We start from the raw sequence: 23,310 nt of genomic DNA on the forward strand, positions 1-23,310 counted from the left end.
AGAGCTATTTCCCTGAATATCAACACACAGAATGCAAAATAAATGCCAGGCCACTGCTTCTCCCCATATCTTGAATCTCCAGTTTAAAATTAGGCTATTTTTACATCTTTGCATTTGATTCTGAATTTTATATTAATTTTCCTACTGTCAACTTGCCATTTCCTGCAAGGCTAAAGTAATTGTGTGCAAAGGATGTATGAAAATACTCTTTTATGCACTTTGATTTCTCTCTCTTTTTTTTTTTTCTTAGAAATAGTTTTTTAACAGTGTATTTCAAACACTGGCTCAGCAGAAAAACTTATCAAAAATGATATGGTTATGACTCTGTGATTACATTGCATTTGGGGGCTGGTGGGAAGTTTTGATCAGGAACTGGCTTCTTCAGAAAGAATGACATGGAGGAGGGACCATGGCAGGAATTCAAAACATTAGAAATGCAGGAATTGCCCCACTCAGACTCATAGGAAGTCTGAGTGGGGAAATTCCTGCATTTTAATGTTTTTGAATGTATCCTCATGATGATCCAGAACTGAGCTCTGTAGTAGATATGTGGGGGGTTTCCCGGGGGGTTGAAAGCTGTCAGGGATTCCAGTTGGCTCTGTGCAGAGGAGTCTGTGTACTGAAGGGGTTACTATGGAGAGTCTGTGTTGGGGCAGCACTGGGGCCATCCATCTCTGTGAGAGCCTGAAGAGATTTTAGGCAGTGTGGTGGATTTCCAGTGTGGTGACATGGTAGCTGGAAGGACTTTCTGAGGACTCTCAGAGAGTCAGCCCTTTAGTGACGGGGTAAAGTTTTTGGCTCCCTTCTCGATTGCAGACTAAGGCAGAAGGGGACAGCAAAACTCACAGGGACACCAGCCGATGGTACAGTAGGGGCCCATTCCTCAAGAGTGGAATACGTTCCCACAGAGTACAGCAGGCCGCAAAAGAGGCGAGCTGTGTTCTTGGAGAACGGCAGCACTATGGCCTTGCATCATGCATTTTAAACTAGAAGAAAGAAAGAATCAACAAAATGTGAGTTCAAGGAAAAATCCTATTTGTTGTGACAAGGCTCCCCTAGTCATTTTCTAATTAGTAATACCAGAGAAAGGATCCTAAGAGGAAAAACGAAAGAAAAACAGAAGCAATACAACATATTGGTCTTAAGAGTTTATATAAATCTAACCTTTAATTCTATGTGGTCTTAAATGGACTATGATTCTGGCAGGAAATTTCCATTGAGTCTATAGAGAGGAAGGAGCCATTAAACAGATACAAAGGCGGGAGGAATAAAGAGACAGCTGACCTTGAGGCAGCGGTTGTTTTGACTAGGAAACCCCTCTTCTTTAAAGAAAAAGCCTGGAAGAGAGCTCAGTGAAATACTGCTAGAAGGAAGTAAATAAGGTGGAAGCTACAGAAGATTGTAAACAACATGAGACAATGCAAAAGGTGTCAAGCTTCACCTTGATGGCCCAAATGCTTCATTACACCCTTCCAGAATATAGTAACAACATTGAGCTCCACCTGCTGGCAAAAAGACTTCATTGCACCCTTTCAGAACATAACAATAATAATATTGAGCTCCACCTGGTGGCCAAAGGGGCCTATGATCTATAGCACAAGGAAAAAGAGGAAAGAAGTCAATAAGAAGATAAGATAAAATATATTATAAGAAAGTGGAACAGCATTGAGAATAATAACTGTAAGTAAAATGACAACACCCAAAGCAAAACAAGAAGAGAGAAAGATCTTCCCTAAAAGAAATTCATTACCAGAAGATATCTCAATGAAAGATATTTTGAGAGAAAATCAAAAAATGTCAGAGAAACAAGATGCCTACCAAAAAGAAGCCCAAGAACAAATGATGAATATGTAAAAGGAAATATCAGAAGACTTTAATTTGATTGAAAGAGAGATCCAAGAAGATACGGGGGCAATTAAAAAGGTGGTGAAGGCTTTACAATAGAAAATCAAAGATGTAAGACAAGAGAGACAGGAGTCACAAAAGATCCAAGAGAACATCCAAAACAAATTGGAGGAATTAGAGTCTAAAAAGCCAAAAAATGGAAAGAAAACAAGAACAATTAGAACAGAAAGAAATGGAGTTCCATTTAAGATTCAGACAAATTCAGGAAGAAAACAAAGAAAACATATGAAAATTAATTAACTGTAATTAATTAATTTGAGCCAATACATAGACAGAGTGTATTGAATTCAAACAAACTATGAGAGAAAGAATATGAAGGCAAGAGATGTATAGTACAATTTAACAGAAAGAAAAAAGAGATGAAAATTTGAAGCAGTACAGCCAAACCCCAATATACTATAAGCAACAAAAAGTAGTTATCTTAAAGGAATTTCCAACTGCAACACTTGTGAGAAGGAAATATATGTTTCTCACAGAGGAATTAAAAAAATCAGATTCAGATGGGAGAAAACAGAAGGGATAATTGTTACGTATAAAGAAGAAAGATTTTGGTTGTCCACTGAGGAAAAGGCCAAGGATTTCTATAAAAAACTGATGAGAGAGAAGGAAAGAGAGAATTTGAAGAAAAATGGAACCCAAGAGCATGGAAAATATAAAAAGAAAAGGATGATGACAGAATCACCAGAGAAGACAGACTCAGCTACTGGACTCACACCAACCAACCTTGACATACTGGAAGAAGACACAAAAGAGGAAGAAGAAAATGTCATCAAAGAGGGAAATTAATGTTACTTGAATAATGTTCATGGACTTAATTCGCCATCCAAGAAAAATAAAATATTTAGGCAATTAAAAAAGGGTAAATATGACATTGTGTCCTTACAAGAAACTCACATTTCTCAAAAACACGTCTCTTATTTAACACAAAAAACCTTAGATAAATAATTTTATGCGTGAGCACTGGAAAAAAAGAGGGGTGGTTATATATGTGAAGCAAAACATACCAGCGGAATTAGCATTTCAAAGACCAGGAAGGAAGAATAATAATAGGAGTCACCATAAAAAGAGGAAAAAATATCAATATCTAACATTTACGCTCCCAATGGCCCAAAAACTAATTTCATTTAACATGTCAGAATTAATTTATGGATTTGGATTTGATGAATTGATAATAATGGGAGACTTCAATGGGGTTACAGACAATTTAATGGATAGAAAGAATGAAAACAGTGGTAAGTGGTAACAGTGGGTGCATGGAAAACTCACTACCCAAAGGAAAAAGATTATACATTTTACTCTGATTGTCATAAGAGTTGATCAAGAATCAATATGATTTGGCTATCAAATTCACTTGTCATAAAAGTAAATAAAATAAAAATCTTACCAAGAGACCACTCCGACCATTGCCCTATAGAAATGATAATAAACAAATCAACTTGAATGTACACATGGAGATTAAATGACAATTTACTGAAATCTGATGCTGATATTAAAAAAAAATAAGGAGATTTTGAAAGACTATTTTACTTTGAATGACATTCCAGAAACACCAATTGGGACTGTATGGGACACTAGCAAAGCTGTAATGAGGGGACACTTAATACAACAGAAAGCACTAAAAATAAAAGATATAATGAAGAATTTCATAAGGTACAGTAATTGAGGAAACTGAAGAGAATTTTTAAAAGAACCCAAAAGATATGAAAATAAAACAAGAGCTAGATGTATTAAAGAAACAGAGACCTACTAGAAACTGAACAACTAGCAAAAAATTGAAATATATAAAACAGCAGCATTTTCAAAATGCAAATAAACCAGGGAAATGGTTAGTAAAAAAGTATTGAAGAAGTACAATCAAAACATGTAACAAAAATTTCCTGGAAAGGCAAATCATATAAAATGGATCTTGGACCAATTTAATAAATATTATAAGAAATTATGTACCAAAGACAAAATTAAGAAAGAAGACATAACTAAGAATTTTGGGGAAAAAATTGGAAAAAATATCGGAGCAACAAAGGAAAGTTTTAAATGATGAAATTACTGAAGAAGATATTAAAAAGGCAATCAGGAAAATGGACAATAGCAAGGCTCTAGGACCTGATGGATTTACTGTGAGCTACTATAAAACTATGGAGGACGAAATAATGCCATATCTTAAATGAGTCATGAATCAAGTGCTAATGAAACAAGAAATACCGGACTTGTGGAAAACAGCCAATATTATAATGATCCACAAATAAAAGTCAGACCCTGAAGATATAAAAAACTATAGATCCATATCCCTTTTAAATATCGACTACAAGATTTTTACTAATGTTCTAGTAGAATGGCTGAATTTTTTTTGAAAGATTGGATACTATAATTAATATAGTAGAGTCTCACTTATCCAAACCTCACTTATCCAAGTTTCTGGATTATCCAAGCCATTTTTGTAGTCAATGTTTTCAATATATCGTGATATTTTGGTTCTAAATTCGTAAATACATTAATTACAACATAACATTACTGCATATTGAACTGCTTTTTCTGTTAAATTTGTTGTAAAACATGATGTTTTGGTGCTTAATTTGTAAAATCATAACCTAATTTGATGTTTAATAGGCTTTTCCTTAATCCCTCCTTATTATCCAAGATATTCGCTTATCCAAGCTTCTGCTGGTCCGTTTAGCTTGGATAAGTGAGACTCTACTGTAATACAATATTATGAGAAAAATAATGGAAAGGAAATAGCATTATTAGCAAATGATCAAGAAAAGGCTTTTGATAGACTAAACTGGGACTTTTTCACATTACTACTTTCAGAGTTAGATATGGGCTATCAATTCATAAACCCAGTACAATATTTATAATCAACAACGAGCCAAAACAATAATAAATGGTCAATCGACTAATAATATAGATATATGTAAAGGAACAAAGCAAGGTTGCCTGCTCTCTCCACTACTCTTCATATTTCCAATAGAAATTCTACTAAAGGAAATAAGAGAAGATAACAAGTTAATTGGAACAACAATTAAAAAAGAAAATTACAAAGCCCGAGCCTTTGTAGATGACTTGCCTAGTCGAAGACCCCCTTGAAAGCATACAGATTTGGCTAAAGAAAATAGAGGAATTTGGAAAAGTGTCAGGATTTAAAATGAACAGGAAAAAAACAATTATATTAACAAAAAATGTCCAAATTGAGATAGCAAAAACTAGTGGAAAGTACAGGAATATAGATAGCGAAAAAGATTAAATATTTAGGAATAAATATAATGGAGACAAATTCTCAACTTTTGAAGAAACAACTACGAATTGAAGTGGAAAGAAATTAGAAGAGATATGGATGGCTGGAAATATTAGAAATTCTCACTAATAGGAAGAATAGCAGTTATTAAAATGAATATCCTGCCAAAATGCTCTACCTATTTCAAACAATACCTATTTTAAGGAATTAACATGTTTTCAAAAATTGGAATAAAGATCTTATAAAATTTATTTGGCAAGGCAAAAAGTCATCATTTACTAATATGATGGACAAAAAGAAGAGAGGAGGTTTTGGACTCCCATATTTGAAATTATATTATAATGCATGTGGTCTAGCTTGGATAAAAGAATGGGCAACCTTGAAAAAAAAATTGGCACTGGAGGGCCATGATTTAAGACAGGGTTGGCATGCCTATCTATGATACGCCAAAAAGAGAAATGAGAAAAAATTCAATAATCACTTTATAAGAGCGGCATTAATTAAAATATGGGAGAGATATAAAGTTAGATTTTACGCAAAGACCCCCATATGGATAGCACCTCTGTAGGCCTGCCAGAGGCGTGAAATAGGTGGGAAAGATTGGCTTACCTATAAAGAAATACTAAGAAGACAAGATGGGAATTGGGTAATGAAAACACAGGAAGAACTGAACCTACTACAGAATAATATTTCATGGTTTCAATATATGCAAATTAGAGAATATATTGCAATAAAAATAAGAAGAGAGGATTTGTGGAAAAAACCACTGTATTGGGATAGGATAATGGAGAATAGACTAATCACAAAGATATATAAAATATTGTTGAAGTGGTCAACAGAAACTGAAATAGTCAAGGAATGCATAGTGAAGTGGGTGGGGCACGTTGGCCACAATTGGAATAGAACAGTGGGAGAAGATGTGGAATACCAAATCGAAATATACTTATGCATATGATATAAGAGAAAACTGGTATAAAATGATGTACCAATGGTATATTACCCCAAGTAAATTAGCAAACTGTAACAAGAATATGAATGCAAAATGTTGGAAATGTAACACGGAAATCAGTACCTTCTTTCACATGTGGTGGAGCTGCAATAGGGCAAAAAATATTGAAGAGAAATTCATGGGAAAATTCAGAAGATCTTACTGATAAGTATACAATTGACACCAGAATATTTTCTTTTAGGCATCATCGATATAAAGTTAGATAGAAATAAAGACATCTTGTTCAATTATTTAACAACTGTAGCAAGAATTGTCTACGCAAGACATTGCAGGACAAATGAAATACCTTCCACTAAGAAATGGCTGGCAAAGATGATAGAAATTATGAGCTTGGACAGACTGACATACAAATTGGCTATAGGTCAAAATAAACCGAAAAAGGGAAAGGACTGGACTTTATTGATGAACTTTATGAAACAGGAAGAATTTAGGACATTACTTTAAAACAGAAAGAAAAATAAAAAGTATTAACCCTAGGAAATTCACAACAATCTCGAGGAAGAATAGATATATGAAATAAAGTTTTAAAGGACTATACTTCATGATGAAAAGGATTGGAAGTCACCATATAACTTCCTTTTCCCCCTTTTTTTGTTTTTTCTTTTTCTTCTTTTCTTCTTTTTCTTATTTTTTTTTTGTAAATCTTTAATAAAAAATTATAGTTAAAAAGATCTACAACAACAAAAGGCAAGTTGTAGAATGATGGGATAACAATTATGATACCTAACATGCTTTTAGGTGCTCACCAAACAATCGGGAGATGATCTGTTGACACCCATACCTGAGGAACTGATGAACTCTGTGAAACAAACAATTTACATGATTTCTTTACTTATGAATAGTAACATTCCTAGAAACTTAAATTTCACACAAAACCATTACTATGCCACAATGTAAACAACTTGGACTATCCACTCAATTTTCAAGACTAACGTGTCTCATTCATATACATGAATGCAACTTTGGATTTATTAAATAAATTGTGCATTTTCTTGAATGTCAAAAAATTAAATAAACATAATAATAATAATAATAATAATAATAATAATAATAATAATAATAACAACAGATGGCAATCCAGCCTTTTTAATAATAATAATAGGAATAAACTTGCAGACTGTGCAAGGAAACTGACGAAACCATTGATCATCTCCTCAGCTGCTGTAAGAAAATCGCACAGACAGACTACAAACAGAGGCACAACTATGTGGCCCAAACGATTCATTGGAACTTATGCCTCAAGTACCACCTCCCAGCAGCAAAGAACTGGTGGGATCACAAACCTGAAAAAGTGTTGGAAAATGAGTACGCAAAGATACTGTGGGACTTCCGAATCCAGACTGACAAAGTTCTGGAACACAACACACCAGACATTACAGTTGTGGAAAAGAAAAAGGTTTGGATCATTGATGTTGCCATCCCAGGTGACAGTCGCATTGATGAAAAACAACAAGAAAAACTCAGCCGCTATCAGGACCTCAAAGATTGAACTTCAAAGACTCTGGCAGAAACCAGTGCAGGTGGTCCCAGTGGTGATCGGCACACTGGGTGCCATGCCAAAAGATCTCAGCTGGCATTTGGAAACAATAGACATTGACAAAATTACGATCTGTCAACTGCAAAAGGCCACCCTGCTGGGATCTGCAAGCATCATCCGAAAATACATCACACAGTCCTAGACACTTGGGAAGTGTTCGACTTGTAATTTTGTGATACGAAATCCAGCATATCTATCTTGTTTGCTGTGTTATAATAAAATAATAGGAACAAACCCAGGGGCCATCCAGTCTACCTTCTGCCATGCAGGAAAAGCCCAAACAAAGCACTTCCAACAGATGGCCACCCTGCCATAGTAAATAAATAAATAAATAAATAAATAAATAATAAAGAAGAAGTAGAAGAAGAAGAAACCCCAGGAGGCATCCAGTTCAACTCCTTTCTGTCATGCAAGAAAAGCACAATCAAAGCACCCCTGTGGTGGGAGGGAAAAAGCTGGACCATAAGGAACGCTGGTCAAAGGAAGATAGACGCTTTTGAACTGTGGTGTTGGAGGAAAATTCTGAGAGTGCATTGGACTGCACGAAGATCAAACCAGTCCATACTCCAGGAAAAAAAGCCCAACTGCTCACTGGAGGGAAGGTTAATAGAGGCAAAGATGAAGTACTTTGGCCACATCATGAGAAGACAGCAAAGCTTGGGGAAGAAAATGATGCTAGGGAAAAAGGAAGGAAAAAGGAAGAGGGGCTGACCAAGGGCAAGATGGATGGATGGTATCCTTGAAGTGACTGGCTTGTCATGGTGTCTATAATTTCATGTGCTCATACGATACTCTGCTGAAATACGTTTGTTCTTTTTGTAAGTATGGAGTATTCTTTGGGATTACTCTTAATATAACAGGAGAGTTAACATCAGATTGAGTGATTTAAGGTAACCAGTTAAACTACATGTGCTCCATTTAAAGTGATAAGGAGTTACTGAGTATAATGATGAAGATATCTAAAAGCAGCAGATGGTGCTAGCAGTGCTTGCAGTGTAATTGGAATATATAGTATAGAAAAAATAGCAAAGTTCAGGCTTACACGAAGCAGCTATGTGAGTTAGGTTAATTTAGACCACGGGGATGCTTTGTTTGTAACGTAAACATTCAGTAAGATTCTCTTTATAAGAGTTTGATCTGGTAATCCATGTATTTAGGTTCATATGTGAAATTTGAATGATTCTGAACTATGTTGTTGATCATAAAAATGTTTATAGAGTATCGATTTTGTTTAGAACCCACCACTGAAAAAGGATACAGGAATACAAACTGTTGAAAAGGATATAAAGTGGGTTTTTTTCCCATTAAAATGTAAAATTGTGAGTATTTGGATTAGATTTATAACTATTGTATATGGATATGGATACATGCTCTTGTTAATTTAAGATAATAATCACAGATAGGAAGACCTAGAGTCGAAACTGGTTGTGGTGTCCGTGCTCGTCAGTTCAACATATTGATCTCACAAGCTACAAGTTTATGTATAGAACACGCATTGTTTAAAGTTAGAAATTATTCAGATGTACAGAGCAATACCATTGTACCTGGAAATTATGTACCAATTGTATTTTATGTAATACTAATCTATATTGTAGTTGATTTATCATTGACATTGTATACAGTGTTCCCTCACTACTTCGTGGTTCACTTTTCGCGGATTCACTGTTCCGCGGTTTTTCAATAAACTCTAAAATATTAATAATCATAAAAAATTACAAATTACAGCCTAAGTAAGGGAGGAAGGAGAAGCCAAAGGGAGAGAAAAGGAGCCCAAGCGGCAACAGGTGGAGAAGGAAGTGATTTATCAACACACGATTGGTTGATAAAGACTTAAAACAGTGTATAACTACTAAAATAATGTATAAATATTAAATTAAATATAGTGTCCCTACTTCGCGGATTTTCACTTATTGCGGTTGGTCCTGGAACCTAACCCCAGAGATAGGTGAGGGAACACTGTATCTTTGTGTTTGTGGGCAAACATTGATTTGGCTTTAGTCAGGAACACATTTACTTTATATTGTCTATTTTTCCAAAATGGGTCATACCGCTCTATTACTACAATCCAATAATGAGATCCATCCCACTAGGTTTCAGTAATGCCAATTATATCATTTTTGCTTTGTTGTATCAATAATTCAAGTTCATATTGTTTATTTCCCATACTTTATAAATTAGTTTAGAGACACTGAGAACAATGGACCATCCCCCCCATAGTTTTCTTACTTCCCTTCATTCACTTTTTGTTCTTCTGTGTCATCTTTGCTGCTGGAGAGAAGTTCAAATTGATTATGTAGCTCCAAACTTACAGCATGATTCTTGATCCTTCTTTTTCGGTGTCCTCCTCTCAGAGAGATCCCATGTGTGATTTTCCTGTAAGATAATTTGTTCTGCTGGGTCTGAGGCAATCTCTTCATCCCTAATATGTTGGAGTGTGGATACATGAGCCTCAAGGTAATTGACCTATTCTTCCAATCCATAGGACCATTTTCTGAAGATAGAGACTACAATTTCCTCCAGGTTCTGTTTATAATAATGGAATGTGTGTCGACCAAGTCTAAACACAGGAATGAAATATGGCTGAATATTACTTGGAGATTAATTGCACCTCAATTTTTAATATGAAGAACTGGAAATTACTGTATATTTGTTTTGATCAGATTGGGCTAAAATAATAAAGGAGGCAGAGCAGAGGAAAAGAGTAGAAGTTAAAAAAACTTACAGTAAGGGCAGCCATACACCTCAATTCTTAGGCCAATTTGTCCCTCTTCACTCCAATCCAGAGGAAGTACTCGAACATAACGGGCAATAACTGGATGCTGTAAATCATGTCGCACAACACTGTCTGAATTTATGTTTCCGGGAAAGGCCTAGGAAAAAACACAACAAAACATTTTTAGTATTGTGACTTTTTTGAAACTGGAGATCAGGTCAGTATGAGTAAGTATTCAGGTGGAAACCCCATTCCACCCAGAAAGTCTTCTGCAGGATAGAGGGGAATATTCTCTGTGTCTGCTACTATGTTCTAGTGCTACCATCAGTTGAATGAATAAATCTGGAATTGCTTCATATTCTGAATGTGTCTTCAGAATATGAAGTTTTTGATTATTTGTTAGAATCATAGTGTTGGAAGAGACCACAAGAGCCATCCAGTCCAACCCCCTGCCTATAGTTTAAATCCATTGCTCTGTGTGCCCTGGTCTCTAAAGGAGCACAAAACAAGCTTGCCTCCTTCTCAATATGGCATCTTTTCAAATACAGTGTTCCCTCACTTATCGCTGGGGTTAGGTTCCAGGACCACCCACAATAAGTGAAATTCTGTGAAGTAGGGAAACTATATTTCTTTTAATATTTATACATTATTTTAGTAGTTATACACTATTTTAAGTCTTTATCAACCAATCGTGTTAATAAATCGCCTCCTTCTCCTCCCATTGCTCCTTTTCTCTCCCTTTGGCTTCTCCTTCCTAACTTCCTTAGGCGGTAAATTGTAATTTTTTATTATTTATAATAGTCTTTTAGAGTTTATTGAAAAACCACGAAAGAGCAAATCCGCGAAAAGTGAACCGTGAAGTAGTGAGGGAACACTGTATTTAATCATGAATATTATGACAACCTTCTCTTCTCCAAGCTAAACATATCTAGACCTTGGCTTCTGAACTGTTTCGTATTCAATTCACCATCTCTAGATATGTTAGTTTAACATTTAACGGCTTTGCCACGGGTTAATGCAGATAAGCTGTGTGCAGTGTTTAGCTACTGCAGTTCTCATTGCTTTGGACACAAGTGGTCAGTGTAATTGGGCCCTAGGATTTTCTAGGAGATAGGAAGGAGACACTTATTTGCTATTCTCTGTATTAACCCAGATGTCTCCTGAGATTTTGTGGGTACAAGTGCCTATATTTTTGAAGCTCTGCTGATAAAAGTACAGAGATTCAATGAAAACACATTTATAAACACTTTGCATCAGTTTTTGTAAAAAGACAGATAAATACTGTTTTTAAAAAGTGTAGCACAAGGTGATCACATTGCAAAAGCTCATCACATTACAAAATACTAAGATTATAACTACACATTAAAGTTTCTAGCCTATTCCCTACAATAGAGAACAATGCAGCAATTCTTTAACTACAGGTGAAGATTTCATGTATTTTAAATTTCTCTCATCTACAGAAATAATGGAAAATACGTACAGAAAGGGTTGAACCCTAATATGTTATTTAAAAAGATATTTCTGAGGTTGGTCAAACATTCAGTCATGTCCTGGGCTATCTGCAGTGTTCAGCTGGTGCATTACCACACACACACACGCATACACACACACACACACACACACATATATATATATATATATATACACAAACGCCATATATACCGTATATACCCGAGTATAAACAGAGTTTTTCAGCCTTTTTTAAGGTGCTTGGGGAAATCCTTTGTTGGGAGGTGTTAGCTAACACCTCTCAACAAAGGATTCCCCCAGGCAGCTTCCAGCCAGGCCTAGAAGCTGCAAACCCATTCAATGCTAATCAAGGTGGCCAACTGCAACATTCACACGTAGCTCAAGCAGACAAAAGTTCTTTCCCCACCTTGAACATTCCACAGATATATAAACCCTACTTACTGATCGATTCTTGTCTGGAATTCCCCTGCTTCTTCAGTCTTGCTCTTTATTTGCTGTTCTGATTTTGGGGTTTTTTAAATACTGGTAGCCAGATTTTGTTCATTTTCATGGTTTCCTCCTTTCTGTTGAAATTGTCCACATGCTTGTGGATTTCAAGAGAAGGCATGCTCCACGGAGGTAAGAATAGAGTAAGAAGAGACCCCCAAAGGCCATATAGTCCAAACCTCTCCTGATCCCATGCAAGGAAAGCACAATAAAGGTCCCCAAATGTGGCAACCCAGACAATAAATAATAATAATAATAATAATAATAATAATAATAATAATAATAAATCAGTAAGTGGGGTTTATATAATAATGTAGGAAGAGACTCCCCAAAAGCCATGCAATCCAACCACCTCCTCCTCTCATGCAGGAAAAATAAAATAAAAGCCCCTAAAAGTGGCAACTCAGCCTATGATGATGATGATGATGATGATGATGATGATGATGTAGGAAGAGTCCCCCAAAAGCTATGTAGTCCAACCCCCTCCTGCTCCCATGCAGGAAAACCTCAATAAAAGCCCCAAAAGTGGCAACCCAGCCTCTAATAATGCACTTCATTTCTTCTGCCTAAGTGGAGTATCTTGCATTTGTCCCTATTGAACCTCCTTTTGTTGGTTTTGGCCCATCTCTCTAATCTGTTAAGATCATTTTGAATTCTGCTCCTGTCTTCTGGAGTATTAGCTATCCCTCCCAATTTGGTGATGTCTGCAAACTTGATGATCATGTCTTCTAAACCTTCATCTAAGTCATTAATAAACATGTTGTACAGAACTGGGCCCAGAATGGATAAAAAGAAAGCAAAGCAAGCACTCAGGAAGGAAGGAAGGAAGGAAGGAAAGAGGCAGAGAACATTTTTATTTTTGAAATGTACTAGTAGCTGCTGCATTTCCCACCCTTAGCTTATACTTGAGTCACTAAGTTTTCCCAGGTTTTCGTGGTAAAATTAGGTGCCTCAGCTTATATTCGGGTAGGCTTATACTCAAGTATATACAGTAAGATGAAAACATTTAGAAAAAAATTACCTGAAAAACTCTGGTTTTGACATTGATATATTTATTTCAAGCTATGTCTGGTTAAATCTATGGATAAGGAGGGCTTGGAATAGGGTTAACCCCTACACACACACACACACACACACACACACACACACACCAAAAGCAAACATTGACTTTGTCATTTTATATAAGGGACACCAATTTACTACAGCATTATAAATATCATTGGACTTGAGCAGCCACATGTTTTGGTATCTATAGAGGGTCCTGGATTATCATCATCAGATACCAGGGTCCTGGATACCAAGGGGCTCACTGTATTTTACTTAAGGGGGTTGGTGTTTTTGTACTTGGGTCTTAGACATGCACTATTTTTTATTGTTGTACTACAGTTGGCCCTCCATATTAATTAATGTAACCATCTGATACTTTTAAAAGTTTGATTTAAATACCTGTTTTATACACCTATATACCCAGGGTCACATACAAAAATTCTTGGACAAGTTGAAGAAGCATAAGAAGAGCTGAAGAGCTGCAGAAAACAAGCTTGTCTCCTTTTCAATGTGACATCCCTTCAAATATTTAATCATGGCTATCATGTCCCCTCTCAGTCTTCTTTTTTCCAAATGAAACAGGCCCGGGTCCCTAAGCCATTCCTCATAATGAAGTGAAATTTAGACTATGGAGCTTAGTTAAGGAGGGTCCCATCTAGTGAGCTCAGTTAACCACCAATATTTCTGAACAGAGTAAGGCCCACCAGGGTGAAGACAAGTGACAGAGGTACTTCACAGTGGATGATGAAGCAGCTGCTCCCCTTGTGGCTGGAATCGAGTATACTCTCAGGAAGCTGGAAGCTGGAGAAGATTAAATTGCATCTGTGTCTGTCTCTGTCTCTATGTTCATATGGCATTGAATGTTTGCCTTTTATGTGTACAATGTGATCCGCCCTGAGTCCCCTTTGGGGTGCGAAGGGTGGAATATAAATACTGTAAATAAATAAATACAGTAGAGTCTCACTTATCCAACATAAACGGGCCGGCAGAATGTTGGATAAGCAAATATGTTGGATAATAAGAAGAGACTACGGAGAAGCCTATTAAACATCAAGTTAGGTTATGATTTTACAAATTAAGAACCAAAACATCATGTTATACAATAAAACTGACAGAAAAAGTAGTTCAATACGCAGTAATGCTATGTAGTAATTCTTGTATTTATGAATTTAGCACCAAAATATCATGATGTATTGGAAACATTGATTACAAAAATGTGTTGGATAATCCAGAACATTGGATAAGCGAGTGTTGGATAAGTGAGACTCTACGGTAAATACTTTATTATGATCTGCAGAAAGGATGCAATGTACAGCATTGATGCAAAAAATGTGCAAGCATAACCATATTGTTGTTTGCAATCCAAATTGTTAAAAACTTTTTATTATAAGACTCAAGCCAACCTCAGGATCTCTGGGGCGAAGAAATACTGGTTGCAGGATATTTGAGGATAAAATAAAGGAAGAGCCGATAGTGCATGAGAATGGCGAGTTGTCTAGCATTAATCAGGATATGGGCCCGAGAAGGATCAAAAGGATCATAAGAAAGCCTGAAAGATACAGGATTTGTTTGGTGAGCCAAACACGAGGACTGAACCAGGATTACCAGACACTCATTGTGTTTGTGGACAATCTGTGTTTTTCTGCGAGATTGATACAGGAAATTGAACAGTTCAAAAAGAAACTGGGAAAGCATTTCAAGTTGAGGAACTTGGGTCCCATATAGTATTTTTTAAGAGTTAATATTGCGAGGGATGAAAAAAGGGTCTTCGTTTTGAGCCAGAAAGGCAAGATAATGCAAGTGCTAGAGAAGACAGGAATGCAGGATTGCAAGGGAGTTCAATCACCCATAATTTTGGGTTTCACTTGGGAAGTGGAGAACTCAGAGGAATTTAACAACAAAACACTGTACAAAAGCATTATGGGTCAGCTATTGTATATTAGTAATTACACCCATGATAGTGTGAAGCAAAGGAGCAAGCTTATAGACATTAAGTACGCTTGTGTCAAGGATGCAGTAAAGAATGGGGAAATTTATTAGGTGTACTGCAACACCAATTCAAATTTGGCTGATGTTTTTACCAAACCTTTGGGAGTTCAGAGACATTTAGCAGTAATGAATGATTTATGTATTTTTGAATGTACTGTTTAAATGTGAAATGTATTATTTTCCACTCAACACAAGGAGGGGTTGTCATGGTTTGCAAAGGCACTGTGCTGTGTGTGTTAACTGGAAAATGAAGTGCATGAAGCTGATTGGCTGAGTCTGCAAAGATCTCGGGATTGATTTGATACTGTTTCTGTTATGCTGCTGCAGAACCGTTTTGGACAAGTTTTCAATGCTGACTGAGTACTGCTGGTGAAGCAGAGCAATGTACTCAGAGAGGCCTTGCTATTTTGAGGCCTGTTTGCTGCTGAGAAAAGAGGGAGTAGGACCAGGATTATATTCTTCTCTGAAGCAAATTTGTGGACTGAGAAATGTCTATTTATGACTGTAGACTTCTGTAAGTGATCAGAAGGATCCTTGTAAATACTACTGTTTTTTGTTTTCTTGAAATCAGTAAAGTTCCTATATTTCTTGTTCTGCAAACCTGAGTGGCATGCTATTGTTCTGGATCACGGGCACGAGCTTCCATTTATCATCATCAATCCTCTACAAAGCTCACACTTGATAGATTTACCCATTTTTGTGTCATGTTCACATTTACTCAAATCAAGACATCCATATAATTCTGTTCTGTTGTTTCTTCACATTTTGATTTTTTAAAAGCATACAGCATGGACATTTGTTGGAAACCACTAGCCTAAAAAATATAATCCTGCACATGTCCTTTTGTAGGAAGATGTTTGACTGAACTCAATGAAACTGCTCAGTAAATATGCAAAGGATTAAGAAGTATGCATGACATCCTAAGCATACTTACAAGTAAAGAAGCTCTTTGAAATCAATAGAACTTATTTCTGTAAAAGAGAATGAAGCTGATATGTTTTCAAATAACCACAGTTAAATTTCTGAAAATATGAATATAAATGCTTGAGGGAAAATAAAAAGGGAGAGAAGTAGTACCATCAATTTCAGAGATAATTAAAACACATTTCATTTAGTTTTCAGCACAATAATATCCTTTGAATTCTATGCATTCATTTAGATAAATGGCTTACAGTAATGCACATTTGGTGCATAATGCAAACATCAGGCCCAAATCCATCATTGTAAGCCTGCAAAAGAATCAATTTACAAGACCTGTGAATTACGAACGGGCATAATTAAATCTCCTCTACTGATGGTGGTGTATTTATATCCTTAGGAAATTGAATTTCATAAATTGAACTTTATGCAATGCACCACACCTCTTTGTCCAACTTAAAAAGATGCATTTCATACAAGATGCATAAAGTACAACTCAAATAAATATTAATGTTTTTAAGTTCGCTAGATACTACACAAATGTGCAATATACAGACTGCTTTATTTTAATAGAAACACATTTTGAAAGGGGGTAGGGGATCTTATATCCTTTCCTTAAATGAGAGCCTGAAATGGTAGTTTGTAGAGGCGCAACAGAGCTCAATGCACCGTGTTCCATTCTTTACTTAGTTTTCTTCTTAACTCTACTAAAATGGATGGAGATGGAACACATGCAGTCACCTGCAAGAGGTATGGAATATTTATGTTCTACCTGATAATGTGGATAACTATACTTGCAACAAGTGCAAGTTAGTGGTCCTCTTGGAAGAGAAGGTCCAGCGTCTTGAAGTCCATGCATCCAGGATGAAGTTATCAGGAGAATCACAGGTCTCTCTGAGAAGGTCATTTTTCAAACACAGGAGGGAGGAACTTGGAGGAATGTTATATACAAAAATGGAAGGATGAAAAATTATTTTGTAAGTTTGGAGCTACAGAATTAATTTGAAATTCTCTCCAGCATCAACAATGATGCAGAACAGCAGGTAGTGCAACAGAGCTTGTCTTCACAGAATGTGCAGGTGCACCTCAAAGAGTCAGCAAATGGAATGGCTCCTGCAAAACCTTCAAAAGAAGGAATATGATGGTTGTAGGGGATTCTCGGCTAATACTGATACTGTGTATGTAATGAATGAATGAATATTGTGTATATAGGTACACTTATGTTATGTACCTACATACCTGGGGTCATGTAAAAATGTCTCAAGTGGAAAAGGGTAACAAATGGAAAAGATTTTAGAAGCCCTGGTCTAGCCCACATTTTACTATTTCATCAAGACTGTTACTAACTGTAAGCAGTTGTACAACTCTGCTCTCCAGCTCAATGTTCCTTTGGCTCATTTTTTATATGACTGTGTAAACATGTGTAAACTTGCTATGCAAAATACTGAACAAGATTTTCTTTTTTCCCCCAGAGATACATGGCAAGAAAAAATGGTTAAGTTATCAAGATCTTCTAGAAAATGCACAAGGAGAATATAGAATTAAAAAAAGATAACTGATTGAGGAGAGTTTTGTTTTTCAGTGGTTTTCTTATTTACAGTTAATGGAAAGATTTAGACAAGACAATCAATTACAGTAGACATAGACGGGCCAGCAGAATGTTGGGTAAGTGAATATGTTGGATAATAAGGAGAGATTAAGGAGAAGCCTATTAAACATCAAATTAGGTTATGATTTTACAAATTAAGCACCAAAACATCATGTTATACAACAAATTTGACAGAAAAAGAAGTTCAATATGCAGTAATGCTACATAGTAATTACTGTATTTACGAATTTAGCACCAAAATATCATGATGTATTGAAAACATTGACTACAAAAATGCGTTGGATAATCCAGAACCTTGGATAAGCAAATGTTGGATAAGTGAGACTCTACTGTAGTTGGTTTTGAACCGAGTAAATCGGAATTTGAGTCGCAGGTATGTGTTAATGATGAACATTTAATTGTTATAATGTATAAGATGTTATTGAAATGTGAAATGGAAGATGAGCAAGTTAAAGAATGCATGACAAAATGGGCAAAAATGTTGGGCATAATAAATGTTGGACCAATAAGAGAAAATATGGAACAAGGGGTTAAAATTATGTTATAATTTGAAATATATTTTTATAAAATGATGTATCAATGTTATATAACTCTTGAAAAGTTTTCTAAGAGATTTCCAACCATTGCTGGAAGTGTAAACAGCAAGTGGGGTCTTTCTACCATATGTGGTAGACATGTAAACAACTAAACAAGCCAAAAAATACTGGATTCAAATGCATAAGGAGACCCAGAAAGTTTTTTGGGGAAATATCCAGTTAAAACCAGAAACTTCTCTACTTGGTTTGACTGATTCAAATGACTGTGATAGACTGTGGCAATATATGTTCACAGTAGTCAAATTGCTTTACACGCAGAAATGGACGAACTCAGAAGCCCCAGCAACAGAGGATCGGATTATAAAAATAATGGACTTGGCTGAGATGGACAAATTAACCTGTTACTAAAAGAAGATACACTGGAATTTTGTGAAATACTGGAAACTTTTTGTTCACTTTTTGCATGAGGAAGAGAAGAACTTTCCAATTTTGTTCTGAACAATAATTGGGGGGAGGGATCAAGAAAGGAGTCAACATTGGGAGGCCTAGAGGGTAAAACCTATGTTGTTTTCTTTTGGCCAGGTGAGGATGGATTGGAGATAATCTACATTTCGTTTTTCTTTTCTTTTTTTTCTTTTTGTTTTCATTCTCTTTTTTTCTTGACTTTTTTTGTTTCTACTCTATATTTCTTTGCTTGATTAGTTTTTTTTTTTTACTTTTAATGTATAAAACTGTTTCTGCCAACATTTCCCAAAAAACTGCAGCCTCATTCTTGTGAACAAAAGTTCAGGTAAAAATGTCTGGGTTAACAATATCTAAAATTAATTAATGTGGATACCATTTCACTATATCATCTCATGCACTGTTTTTAGTTCTCTTTTTTAAAAAGTATCCAGGATGTGATATCATGACAGGGAGGCTCTTATGGGAGATGAGTAAACCGTTGTCCAATTTTTTTCAGTCAGTATGTTCAGTGTTCATTATGACATGAAAACTAAATATTTTTTTCAAAATACCTTTGCTCAGGCAGTTATCTGCCAACTTAAATTTAACCCTTTCCTTTCATTTCTCTAATATTGTATATTTTCTCATTAAAATTGTACCATGAACTTTCTAATGCATTTTCTTCTTGTGTACAGTCTTCTGAAATGTTTGCTACTGTTCTTGATTTTGTTCCATTAAGATTTCTATTTAAAATAGAAAGAAATATGCATCAAGGTCAGGCATTGCCAGTTCTAAGGTTGATGCAAACATTAAGTGCAATTTCATGGTCTATATCATACTTGTGAAGTGTCCCTCATTGTGAGTGACAACCTGCATTTGGCATAGGCCTAGCAGCTCTCCAAGTGGTTGAACAGCAGCACATTGCAAAACCAATTTCTATATCTCATGGTTCTAACTCTTATGCATCCATACTTGACAACCACATCAAGTTTTACTAAGCAAGTTGGTTAAAACTGTTGTTTGAAGTCAAGCAAGCTGTTTTAATTTCCACTGGTACTCGATACTTGTGGATTGTTCGGTTCTGTTCTATTCTGTTCTGAATCAGTCAGGAATGTTTTGATTCAACGTAACTTTCTACTTAATAAGCCATCTCAATTCATAACATTTCAAACTCTTAAATAGAGAACCTGTATTCATTTTACAAACTACGAAAACCTGTAAAGCCAAAATAAATCTCCTGTCATAAGAAGAAACTTTTGGATAACATTTGCAGTCTTGAAAAACATATTAGAACTTGCTCAGTTAAACATGAGGGAAGCATTTTGAAAAATCTGTGGAATATCTTGCTGTCAGGTTGACTTTACCTTCACAGATTTAAAAAATGAAGAAAGAATCCACTTTACATATGAAACACTAGGGCAGTGGTTCTCAACATGTGGGTCCCCAAGTGTTTTGGTCTACAACTACCAGAAATCCCAGCCAGTTTAGGATTTCAGGGAGTTGAAGGTCAAAACAGCTGGCAACCCACAGGTTGAGAACCACTAGGGAGAATGCCTAATTTATGTTATTATTTAAGATTATGCAGTGCCAGTGGAGTAAATGTATTAGCTCAATCATATTTCATAGAATCATGGAGTTGAAATTAATTTCAAGGGCCACCTTATTAAAACTCCTGCAAAGCAGGAATGTTCAGCTAAAGCACTCCTGAAAGATGGCATCCAACTTCTGTTTAAAAACCTCCAAAGAAAGAGAGTCCACCAAACTCGGAGGCACTTCATTGCACTGCTAAACACTTCTTAACATCATAAAGTTCCTACTTAGGCCCTTCTACATTGACTACAAAGCAGGCCTCATCTGGTGTCTGGGATTGCTGGGCAGCCACCCTCCAGGACCTCCCTCCACTACTGTGTTGTGGTAGGCACCTTGGCTGACATCAAACACAGCATTATTCCTTAAGGCAGCTGAAAGGAGGAAGTCCCCCCTGCCCAGCTTCCTTAGAAAGACTGTGATCCTGCAGCCAGAAAGCCCATGCAAAGTTTAAAATTTCCAAAAAAAAACCCCCAACAGATGAGTATATCACCACAGTGTCAACCTGGGAGGCTTGTATTTTGATCAATGGGAGGGAGCCAGGTGATGTGGGGCATGAGGCAACAGGTTACCCACCCTCTCACCCCACCAGGCACTGCTGGATTTGCCATGATCCATGGCAATTCCAGTGGCACATATGATAAGATCCCAAATTGCTTTACATTAATTAGGATGATGGTTGGTTTTTCATCACTGCCACTGCCTCACCGAACAGGGAGGCGAGTTAGGTGAGTGTGGCCGATTGGGCTTCAGCTGTTTTTCCACCTCCCTGGACTAAGACTGCCATCTTGACATCGACTGTGCAGCTCACCAACTTGGCTCCCCCTGGCGCCATCATCCAGCACTGTCTTGATAGACTAAGACAGAAGGAGGGATAGAACTCTTGAACGTGGGCAATCATGACTTGGTTAGGGGTCGGAGGACATAGGAAATAATAATATAACTGAGGACTGGATAAAGTATAGGAACTTGATATAGGATGTTTGGGGCTGAAGGGGTTACTTTGTATAGGAATGAGATAATTTGACTGGAAGATTAATTGAGATAACTCAGCGGAAAGATTATTGAAGGTAAAGTATGTAGGTAAGTGAGTAGAAGGAGGTGAGAGTTGAGGGTAAGGAGAGGTAGGGAGTGATTAAGAAGGTTGTGAACAGAGTAAGATAGTGGGAAATAAGTATGTTGGTAGAAGGTTTAGGTAAGTTGAGAAGGTAAGAGAAGGTTGTACTACAAAGTCGAATAAGAAAGAGAGGATGGATAATTATGAGAACCATACGAACACTGGGTTATCTCATTTATGAGATCGGTTGGGGAAATCATTTTATCTCATCTTCCAGCACCTAGAGACCCTGAGTGAGAAACTGGACCATTTTTTAATAGGGATTGCCCTAATGGGGAGAAATCCAACTTCAAAACTTTGCACAAGGAACACAGAAGATGATATGGACCTTAAATCAATCGACGACACATGGTCCATGGTCAGAGAGGGGCGGGATGGGGACTGGAGGAGGGACTGGGGAGGGAAACCTTCTAATGGGATGCGACTCAGATGAGGGGGGATTGCAAGAACAAAGGAATGGACAAGGGGGGCGGGTAGATATGAGAAGCACTGAGGACTATTTACAAGAGGAAACCAGAAGAAATATCTTAGCCTCAGATGCCCAACAGCTTGATCATCAACAATATCAAATTTTACAACCTAACAAGCTGGCATTTTGAGATTTTTGACTCTCAGCTCAATAGGGGCAGGTGGTGCTCACAAAAAGAGGTAAGGATGTCTGAGTCGGATCCTAAGAAGGCACCCTGTGGAGATCAAAACTGTGTCCATCAATAGGCTCCGCAGAGAATACCATCGCCAAGATTGTTCTTCATGTCTCACAATCATATTTGAACATGACTTAACACCTGAAGAGATCTTGGCACATAAAACTCGATTAGGCCATTGGGGCATCCACATAAAGAGAGCTCTCCAAGACCCTATTATCCACCCTCTTATTTTGAGCATTAAATCAGGCCCCCAAATTAAAGGAAGTCTAAATTGTGCCCAAATATTATTAGAACTGCCCCAATAAACACCAGAGAAGGGATTATTAGATACTTCATCACTGACCCCTACCACCACCCAAGATAAGTATTGACTCCAATCACCAAACAACAGCCTTGCACGGCCCCTCCCCAACTTCACCAAATGACCCCCCCTTTCTCATTGCCACAAGAATCTTCCCAACTAAGCCCTCTTGACAGTGTGTTAGTTGGCTCTCCAGTATTGGAAAGCTGACTAACTTCTTTAGTCCCTATCCCTGCCTGTTCTGCTTTTGAGGGGGGGGTGTTCTGGGACTGGGGGGCACCGTTGAGGTTGTGTGGGGGATGAGAGGAGGTGATCAGCTCCTTCAACCCAAGGAGATGTGCACTAGACCCCCTGCAACCCTGAGGAGAGATAAGCCAGATAGCTTACATGACAGTCCCTCTGGACTTAAGTATCCATAAATGGTAAAACAGAGGCCATCCATGATCTGATCCTGGATGAAAAAGTGGATCTGGCTTGCATTACTGATACCTGGTTGGATGAACTGGGTGGGATTAATCTCATTCAGCTGTGTCCTCCAGGCTTCAGAGTGCAACAGCAGGCCAAAACCGGGAGTGGGGAGGTGAGGTTGCAGTGGTCTATCAGGAAACCATCTGCCTGATCAGATGCCCTGTTCCACAATCTCCTGGGTTTGACTGTGTCCACCTGAAAGTGGGAAACTGGGACAGGTTGGGGATTCTGCTTGTGTGCATTCACCCTGAAATGCAGCAGTCTCGCTGCCTGAACTAGCTGAGGTGGTCTCTAGCCT

At 37.1% G+C, this 23,310-nt stretch overlaps 1 protein-coding gene across 2 annotated transcripts in view; it reads right to left on the reverse strand.

Moving 5' to 3' along the window:
- cntnap2 (contactin associated protein 2) overlaps nt 1–23,310 on the reverse strand; it is a 924,912-nt gene that overhangs the window by 361,409 nt on the left and 540,193 nt on the right. Inside the window, exons 2-3 of one of the 2 annotated variants that reach the window (XM_008112906.3) lie at nt 10,403–10,550; nt 9,990–10,053 (exon numbers count right to left, since the gene is read on the reverse strand). In XM_008112906.3, coding sequence (XP_008111113.2) covers nt 9,990–10,053; nt 10,403–10,417 — 79 coding nt within the window. In that variant the 5' untranslated portion in view covers nt 10,418–10,550. The remainder of the gene's footprint in view (nt 1–9,989; nt 10,054–10,402; nt 10,551–23,310) is intronic. The other variant, XM_008112904.3, reaches the window with a different exon arrangement.

Source organism: Anolis carolinensis, chromosome 6 (genome assembly GCF_035594765.1).
Source record: "Anolis carolinensis isolate JA03-04 chromosome 6, rAnoCar3.1.pri, whole genome shotgun sequence".
NCBI lineage: Eukaryota > Metazoa > Chordata > Lepidosauria > Squamata > Dactyloidae > Anolis > Anolis carolinensis.